This window comes from Clupea harengus, chromosome 5 (genome assembly GCF_900700415.2).
Source record: "Clupea harengus chromosome 5, Ch_v2.0.2, whole genome shotgun sequence".
NCBI classification, from domain to species: domain Eukaryota; kingdom Metazoa; phylum Chordata; class Actinopteri; order Clupeiformes; family Clupeidae; genus Clupea; species Clupea harengus.
In genome coordinates, this window is record NC_045156.1 from 16,287,001 (window position 1) to 16,297,144 (window position 10,144).

At 43.7% G+C, this 10,144-nt stretch overlaps 1 protein-coding gene across 1 annotated transcript in view; it reads right to left on the bottom strand.

The window, feature by feature from the left end:
* Nucleotides 1-413: 413 nt before the first annotated feature.
* si:dkey-197j19.5 (EF-hand calcium-binding domain-containing protein 12) overlaps nt 414-10,144 on the bottom strand; it is a 15,109-nt gene continuing 5,378 nt past the window's right edge. Inside the window, exons 4-6 of the mRNA XM_031567104.2 lie at nt 10,057-10,144; nt 8,869-9,082; nt 414-1,515 (exon numbers count right to left, since the gene is read on the bottom strand). The exon at nt 10,057-10,144 is cut by the window's right edge and continues 126 nt beyond it. Coding sequence (XP_031422964.1) covers nt 1,296-1,515; nt 8,869-9,082; nt 10,057-10,144 — 522 coding nt within the window. The 3' untranslated portion in view covers nt 414-1,295. The remainder of the gene's footprint in view (nt 1,516-8,868; nt 9,083-10,056) is intronic.

The window sequence follows — 10,144 nt, forward strand, 5'->3', positions numbered from 1 at the left end:
AAATATCTCACTAATATAAGGTAAATTAAAAGTAATATGCAAACAAATTGTGATTTCCAGTAATAAAATTGAACTTTGCAGTAAATAATGCACACCTACATTTCTGCTAACAGTGGGACTCGAACCGGGAACTTTGGGGTCAACTCTTCTCTCATAAATGCATATATGTATTGAAATATTCAATGTAGAATTATCCATATCTCACTAATATAAGGTTAATAAAAGGTAATATGCAAACAAATTGTGATTTCCAATAATGCAAACCTCAATTTCTGCCAACGGTGGGACTCGAACCTGAAACCTCTGCGCTCACAAGTTTAATGTTTTAAAAATAATTTATGATGTACATCAACATTAAAAAACTTCAGTCATGGAGGATTAATCCCTTCCTTCTTTTTTTCTCTCCTTTTCCCTTTTTTCTCTCTTTTCTTCTTCCCCCCTTCTTCCTTTCTTCCCCCCTCATGGTGTGCGAGTGTGCCCCAGCTTCGAGTGGCAGCCTTTCCAAGTAGCTCCGTTGTTACCTAAATTTCCCTCGGGATTAATAAAGTTGATCACCACACTGGCCGATCGATCATACTGACTGAAATTGTTCTTCAATCATCACGCTGACGCTGGAGGTAGACGCCAACCTGAACTGTCGTTCTATTTCATACGGACCTGGACAGATCCTTGGTGGCCAACAACGTCACCGTGAGTGCAAACAAAACGCACCTTGCTCATACTTCCAGACTCTCAAGCTGCTCACGCTACGCTAACCCGTCCTGACATACACACTTACACCACATCAACATACACACACACACACACACACCATCACAGGCTCACACAAAGCCTACAGACTCTTTCTTTTGGGTTGTTTCATTTTATTTCGTGTTTTGGGTGACGTGATTACATTCATTGAAGTTGCTGATGCTCTTGATGCATTTGACTTGACTTGACTTAAAGGTGAAGTCACCTAGTAATATTTTGTGTTGAAGGGGAGGTATATGATTTTTATTGTGTGCTTATTTTTTGATGATTATTGAGTAAATTAGTACTTTATACTATGAGTACTCTTAAAACATACTTCTGAGTATTATCCTCCTTATTATCTTCACTGTTTTTGGTTAAAATCCACGTACGTTGTCTCAAGCAGTTGTCTGTGTTGTGGCTTTGCATCATTTAAACATTTTAATTTGCAGTCATCAGAGAATCTCAGGAAGAACATTAATACACAACTAACATTTTTCCTCCATAATCGCCAGTCCTTAAGCAAAGTCAGGCTTTGAATCAAAGACATGTTTTTCCAAACTTGTCTATAAAGTATACGCTTTCTGACCATCAATGTCCCCTGATGTGGAATATCCTCTCTCGTTCACTGGCCACGCCCCTGGACTGGGCTCGGGCTTGTGGGCCACGGGCTGGAAGAGGGCCCTTTCGGGAGGGATGCCCACCTGGGGCAGGTAGAGACGGACATGGTTCTCATGGCCCGGCCAGAAAGCATTTGGGTCAGCACGGCGAGTGCAGGCTTTTCGCCTGGTGTGAATACAAACAAAATCAGACAGAACACCATGAAGAAATACACATAAATACACATTTTGCCAGCGTCACTCAAATTATTCAACTTTCCACACTCAGAAATTACTCCCTATAAATCTTTTTAGCAAAGGCAACTGGACTTGATGTGGTGGAAGAAGGCTTTTGTCAGTCTGACATTAAGGAGGCAAATATCAAAAGCTGATTTCTCTGCAGTTGGACTGTAGGGTTAGAGTGTGTTGTGCAGACAGAAACATGGCCCTTAATAATTATTTTCTTTTCTTTTAAATATTCTGTTCTTTAGAACAGGGGTTTTCAACCAGGGGTCCGTGGTCCCCTGATGGTCCGCGACGGCATTGCAGGGGGTCCGCAACATGAGCCTAAATTGATCAGTTCACCATTGATTTTTTTTTATATAAATTCGCTTATTTAAACACATTTCCAGATTACTCTTGAATATCGTGAAAAATATCTAAAATAAGAAAAATATGTCTAAAATAATATAAAGGAGATTCACCCTGACAGAATGTAGCCTTGCACTTATCCAGTCTATGGTAGCCTGTGCTTTGCTAATGTTGCGTCCCTAACGTCACGCCATACGCATATTATTCATAACGTACAGTCTCGTGCGCAAAGTTGACAAGCATCTGCATAGCCTATGTGTACTTTTGAAGTTTAGTCGAAAAAGTAACACTTTTGGTGAACGACTGAAGTTATCTACTGTCCTTAGCTAACATTTTGTTCTAACGTCGAGTTAGCTGGTCAGAAGCACCAATGGATCGGTTTTTAGTGAGGAGAGTGACAGAGGGACAGGCTGCCACGACAGAGGGACAGGCTGCCACGATAGAGTGGGACAAGGACAGGCTTCCAAGAAAGCTACACCTACACAAGATACAGGGAAACAAAGTCGAAAAAGAAAAAGAAAATACAATGAGGAATACATCAAAAACGGATTTACAGTGATGACAGACAGAGCAGGAGAGGAGGTACCACTGTGTTTCGTGTGTTCAACATTACTATCAACTGAAGCCATGAAGCTGTCGAAACCATTGCGGCATATGGTGACGCATCACGTTTTCTTGAATGCCAAGCCTATTGAGTACAAAAGCAACAGATGTTGCGTGCTTTTCATATGACTTAAGTTTTGGATACGTTGCCAGACAGAATTTCCAGAACTTGCTGCAAAAGCAATGAGGTGTCTTTTGCCCTTTCAAACTACCTACCTGTGTGAGAGCGTTTTTTCTACACTGGTGTACTTGAAGAATAAGTACAGGGCAAGGCTTGAACCAGAGAATGATATGAGACTGTCGCTGTCTACCATTTTGCCACGAATAGACAGGCTGTGTGGACTTCACCATGCCCAGATATTACACTGACAGGTCTCCCCTCTTTCCACGCACGGACACACGCACGCGCACACACACACACACGCGCGCGCGCACAGGCACATCAGTGGGCCGCGGATTACTTTCTAGTCAGAATGGTGGTCCCTGGGACAAAACCAGTTGAAAACCCCTGCTTTAGAATCATGTTTGATTCTGGGGGTTTGTAGCGAAGGGAGAGCGTGGTCACTCCACCCGGACTCGAACCCAGGTTTCCGGAGTGCCAAACCGCCACCAAGCGCTGTGCTCTGACCGCCACCAAGCGCCACCATGCACACAGGCATCCACCAACCATGCTTCTCCCATCCAGAGCACCCCACACACAAGTGCTTCACCCGACCATGGGGTCCTTCACACAGGGTCAACATTCCTGGGGGACCCTCACACAATGTTCACGGGTGCGCCTCCGATGACCTCACAGCAGGGCATCCCACTTCTGACACCATTTGTAGCAAAGGGAGAGCGTGGTCACTCCACCCGGACTCGAACCCAGGTCTACAGGGTGCCAAACATGTGCTCTGACCGCCACACCAAAGAGGCTGGCTCGATGGCATGGCAGTCAGAGCACATACTCATCTGTAGGGGTGATCACATCAGCACAGGGTTAGAGTTAAGGTTAGGGGTTAGGGGTTAGGGGATAAGGGATAGGGTTAGGGTTAGGTTAGCCTCAAGTCCTCCAGAGGAGTCAGGCCACCAAATTATCCTGCCATCCCGGTACTAGCCTCTGACATTGGTCATTTCACCATTTTGGAATCTATGGACACAATTTGGTGCAACTTGCTGCCCTCTGTGTTTTTCTACAGAAGAAGAAGAAGAAGTGGAAGAGGAAGAAGAAGAGGAAGAAAAAGAAGAAGAAAAAGAGGAAGAGGGTGTGTGTGTGTGTGCGTCTGCTCACCCACTCATTTGGACATACTCCTCCTGAGTGAGCCAGCACTCTGTCTTGTGCCGAACTTCAGCCCGACCACACACACACACGCACACACACACACACACACACACTCACACACACTTCAGCCCGACCTGTAGAAAGGTTCATCAACTTTGGCTCTTTCCTTATTGCTCGGCGAGATGGATACACTGACCTGTGCTCACACACAAACACCAAACATTTATACATCAATGCCTCCCAGCCAAGATGCCAGGGTCAGCCTAGTGAGCGCTATAGAAATAACTGAATTGAATTGAAGCTTGGCTCCTGGCCTTCTGTCTATGTGTGAGCCATCAGACGTGTGTGAGTGTGAGTGAGTGAGTGAGTGAGTGTGTGTGTGTGAGTGAGTGAGTGTGTATGAGTGTGTGTGTGAGTGTGTGTATGTGTATGTGTGAGTGTGTGTGTGTCTTGGAGTTAGAGCTATTATACCCTGATTGTTGGCATTTGTCTACAGCGACGACAAGATGGTTGAAGCCAAAGGTATTAGCATCTATATGGCGCTACCTGGCCAAAGGTATTAGCATCTATATGGCCCTACCTGGCCAAAGGTATTAGCATCTATATGGCCCTACCTGGCCATAGCCACGTTCAAGCTATACCTCCCCTTTGACCTCCAGACACACCCACTCCCTCCCCCAACATTATGTCTTGTTAATTCTACACTATAAATGTATGTTCATTTCTGTAATGTATATAGAAGATTGTCCTCGTAACAAAGAACCTTTCCTCGCAGAAGAAGACTGCCTCGTGGCACGCCACCGCGCGGCGCCGAGGCAACCGTGGGACAAAACGCATTCTTTCGCTAAGCCGTCTTCCACAAGTCTTTTACTCTGAACAAGCTCATTTGAACAAGTCTGGGCCTCGACGACTTCAACAAGAATTTCGCCGAAGAACAGCATAATCTTTCAGTATTAACATGTAGTGTGTTGCACAGAGAAATGATGAAGGAGATGGACCAAACTGGCTCTGTGTGTGTGTGTGTGTGTGTGTGTGTATGTGTGTGTGTGGGTGTGTGTAAGTGAGTGTGTGTGTGTGTGTATGTGTGTGTGTGTGTGTATGTGTGTGTGTGTTTGTGTGTGTCTGTGTGTAAGTGAGTGTGTGTGTGTAAGTGAGTGTGTGTGAGTGTGTGTGGGTGTAAGTGTGTGTGTGCGTGTGTGTGTGCCAATTTTCACTTTTTCATTTTCCCATCTTGATTTATAGCATGATCCTACTGAGATATGCTTGTTGTGTGTATCTATGGAAACCAAGGTTTGAACAAGCTATAGCAAACCAAAGGAGAAATCCCTTTTAACCAGGAAGGAACTTTGAACTTTGACTCTAACCCAAAGGGGCGTTAGGGTGAGGGTTATCTCTAGGGAAGAAGCAGAAAGAGGGGGGCTGCATCTTCATAAAGCTGGCGAGGACAGGATTTTCTATCTTGAGGTTGAACTGTGTGATTATGTTGGATATCTTGCCTGCCATAAGTATAGGCCTATTGACCACTGCATATACACACATATTGACCCCTGTATATACTGTATACAGACATATTGACCCCTGCATATATACAGACATATTGACCCCTGACCCCTGCATATATACAGACATATTGACCCCTGCATATATACAGACATATTGACCCCTTGCATATATACAGACATATTGACCCCTGCATATATACAGACATATTGACCCCTGACCCCTGCATATATACAGACATATTGACCCCTGCATATATACAGACATATTGACCCTTGCATATATACAGACATATTGACCCCTGCATATATACAGACATATTGACCCCCTGCATATATTAGGGATGGGGGGAAAAATCGATTCAGTTACAAATCGCAATTCTAAATCGCCACGCTGCCTCCCAAATCGATATTTTGTCTGTAGCCGACTTTTAATTATTTTATTCAAGGCGGGAAAAAAACATTGCTGCTTATAATCCTACAGATGGCGCAATGCATTCTATTCGTTCATGAGTTCCTTTCCGGCTAGAAGCTCAGCTTCACACCTAGTAGCTAGGTAGGAATACAAAGGCTAACATGTTGGACAGCAAACATGTCGGACGTTAGTCCCGAAATTCATGCTGCACCTCAACAGTTTAAATCGCACGTCTGGAAGAACTTTGGCTTTCATAATTTACGAGGAAAAAATGAGTTAGACATGAGCAATGCTGTCTGCAAACTATGCCACGGAAAGATAAAGTATTATTGTAATACGACAAACACCATCCTGAGTTATCAGACAAAATGGCGGAGGAAGCTAAACCTGCTAGCAGCAAACAACAAACTCTGGATACATGTTTCAGTAAGCTCCCCAGCAGTTCAGAAAAGGCTAATCACATCACAGAATCAATCTCTCATTTTATATGCAAAGACCTTCGTCCATATAGTGTGGTCGAAAATACAGCCTTTCGTAACATGATTTACACTTTAGAGCTGAGGAAAATAACTAGACCAGTCCGTAAAAAGGTTACCAACGCTTTAGGAGTTTGGGTTGCCGGTGACTGTCGGCCCATCAACATAGTTGAAGACGGTGGGCTGACTGAGGTGATTCGAATTGCTTCAGGGCACAATTCTTACGATTTCCCGTCGAGGGGCACCATTGTGTCTCGCATACATTCCTTGTATGACGTGTTCACCATTTAAACAAAGCTCAAACGCAAATGAATCTTTTCAACAGCGTCTATTTTTCAAACCAAACAAAAAATATCTCAACAATTCCATGCATACATAACACAATACAGACCACCAAATGCCATTGTCCATTTGGATATTTTGTTTTGCGGATATTATGTCTACGCAAAGCAAAGCACGTGTGGCAAACTGAACTCCGTCCGTTGGACCGTTGTATAACTAAACAGTGTTTTAACTAACACCAATCGATCACATGACAAAATAACATATAATCATGTGAAAACAAATATACAATGAAGTAGAAATAAAATATAAATGCTTGTACATCACAATTCTATTTAATTTACCTTTTATTTATTGTTAAAAGTAGCCTAAGTGGCATTCATTTCTTAATCTGACAGGGGCTATACAATAAAAGGGCACATTTTTATTTATTTTCTCTATTGGCTGCCCTGCAGTCATTAAGTTAATGTTAAGATTTAAGAATTCAAACTTGAAATAAAACTTGGAAAGCTCTAATTTGACTGTGTTGTATTTGAAGGTGTGATTCAACTGTTTTCCATGGTCCAGTGTTTAAAAAAAAATTACCAAAAGAAATCGAATCATCGAATCACAATACTTACAGAATCGCAATACATATCGATTCGCCACCTAAGTATCGTGATAGTATCGTATCGGGAGGTCCCTGCCGATTCCCGTCCCTAGCATATATACAGACATATAATTGTCAGACTTTAATCGCACAAGCGACGGAAGGGCTAAATGGAGATATATTTATGAGTTTCTATATTTACTCGGGTTAGTTTGCTGTAACCTTGTGAATCAAAAGCTCTAATTCAAACTTTAACTCATCATCCATGGTGGAAGGAACACGCAGGCTCTTTCTTCTCTATTTTAGCTGCGCGCTAAATAACACTAATGGGCGGGGTTAGGCGCTGATTATGCTGGTAAGGCGTTGACACATTCAGATGAGGTTCTTGTTTGATAAATACGAGGCAAAATACCGTGCGCTATATGCGGGTTGGCAAAGGCGCAGATTGCGCTGCGGTCGCAATGTTTGTAAATGAGGCCCTCAATATCAATCACTCTCAGATACACACACACAGACACACACGATCACACTCTCAATATCAATCAGACTCAATATCAATCACTCTCAATATCAATCACTCTCAATATCAATCACACAGACACACACAATCACAATCTCAATATCAATCACTCTCAATACCAATCACACACACTCACACTCTCAATATCAATCACTCTCAATATCAATCACACACACACTCACACTCTCACTATCAATCAATCTCACTATCAATCACTCTCAATATCAATCACTCTCACTATCAATCACTCTCAATATCAATCACACTCACACACTCTCACACACTCTCTCACTCTCAATATCAATCACTCTCAATATCAATCACACACTCACACTCAATATCAATCACTCTCAATATCAATCACTCTCTCACTCAATCACTCTCAATATCAATCACTCTCAATATCAATCACTCTCTCACTCTCAATATCAATCACTCTCAATATCAATCACTCTCTCACTCAATCACTCTCAATATCAATCACTCTCAATATCAATCACTCTCTCAATATCAATCACTCTCAATATCAATCACACACTCACACTCAATATCAATCACTCTCAATATCAATCACTCTCACAATCTCAATATCAATCACTCTCAATATCAATCACTCTCAATATCAATCACACACACACACTCTCAATATCAATCACTCTCAATATCAATCACACTCACACTCTCACTATCAATCAATCTCACTATCAATCACTCTCAATATCAATCACACACTCTCATTATCAATCAGTCTCACTATCAATCACTCTCAATATCAATCACTCTCAATATCAATCACTCTCAATATCAATCACTCTCACTATCAATCACACTCAATATCAATCACTCTCAATATCAATCACTCACTCACTCTCAATATCAATCACTCTCTCACTCAATCACTCTCAATATCAATCACTCTCTCACTCTCAATATCAATCACTCTCAATATCAATCACTCTCAATATCAATCAGTCTCGATATCAATCACTCTCAATATCAATCAGTCTCGATATCAATCACTCTCAATATCAATCACTCTCAATATCAATCACACACACACACTCTCACACTCTCAATATCAATCACTCTCAATATCAATCACTCTCACACTCTCAGTATCAATCACTCTCAATATCAATCACTCTCAATATCAATCACTCTCACACTCTCAATATCAATCACTCTCAGTATCAATCACTCTCAATATCAATCACTCTCAATATCAATCACACTCTCACACTCTCAATATCAATCACACACACACACTCTCACACTCTCAATATCAATCACACTGTCAAACTTACCTTTCTCTTTGGACTTTTTTCGGGGGCTCCTCTTCCTCCACCCCCTCCTCGTCTTCTTCCTCCTTCTCCTCCTCCCTGGAGGGGGAGGTGCTGGCCTTAGTGACTCCCCCCCGAAGACGCCCCCCGCAGCCTGGGAGGGGACTGGCGCCGGCCTGCCTGATGCCCTTCCCCCTACCAGGCCCCTGCAGGTGCAGGTCTCCTGGGTGGAGAAGAACTGAGAGGACGGCACAGAAAAAACATCTTGTTATTATGCTGGTCTGACTGAGTTTGATGATTTGGCAGTGGTGTGCGGGTGCATGTCTGTGTGTGTGTGTCTGTGTGTGTGTGTCTGTGTGTGTGTGTCTGTGTGTGTGTGTGTGTGTGTGTGAGGGCTTTGTGTGTGAATGTGTGAGTGGGCTCTGTGTGTGAGTGTGTGTGTGTGTGGGCTCTGTGAGTGTATGTGTGGGCTCTGTGTGTGAGTGTGTATGTGGGCTCTGTATGTGAGTGTGTGTGTGAGTGAGTGTGTGTGTGTGTGTGTGGGCTCTGTGTGGGTGTGTGTGTGGGCTCTGTGTGTGAGTGTGTGTGTGTGCTCTGTGTGTGAGTGTGTGTGTTAGTGAGAGGGCTCTGTGTGTGTGTGTGTGTGTGCTCTGTGTGTGTGTGAATGTGTCTGTGGGCTCTGTGTGTGTGAGTGTGAGTGAGTGTGTGTGTGAATGTGTCTGTGGGCTCTGTGTGTGTGAATGAGTGTGTGTGCTCTGTGAGTGTGTGTGCTCTGTGTGTGTGGGGGGGCTCTGTGAGTGTGTGTGTGTGTGTGTGTGCTCTGTGTGTGAGTGTGTGTGTTAGTGAGAGGGCTCTGTGTGTGTGTGTGTGCTCTGTGTGTGAGTGAGTGTGTTAGTGAGAGGGCTCTGTGTGTGTGTGTGTGCTCTGTGTGTGAGTGAGTGTGTGTGTGAATGTGTCTGTGGGCTCTGTGTGTGTGAGTGAATGTGTCTGTGGGCTCTGTGTGTGTGAGTGAGTGTGTGTGCTCTGTGTGTGAGTGAGTGTGTGTGCTCTGTGTGTGAGTGAGTGTGTGTGTTAGTGAGAGGGCTCTGTGTGTGAGTGTGTTTGTGGGCTCTGTGTGTGTGTGTGTGTGTGTGTGTGTGTGTGTGTGTGTGAGTGAGTGTGTGTGTGTGAGTGAGTAGGTGAATGTGTGTGAGTGAGTGTGTGTGTGCGTACCCTTCCGCATGCTGGTGTGGCTGATGTTGATCCCTTGCCGCTGACACTGGTCCAGGGAGTCCAGGTACTCTCCCACCCCCTGCCGCCT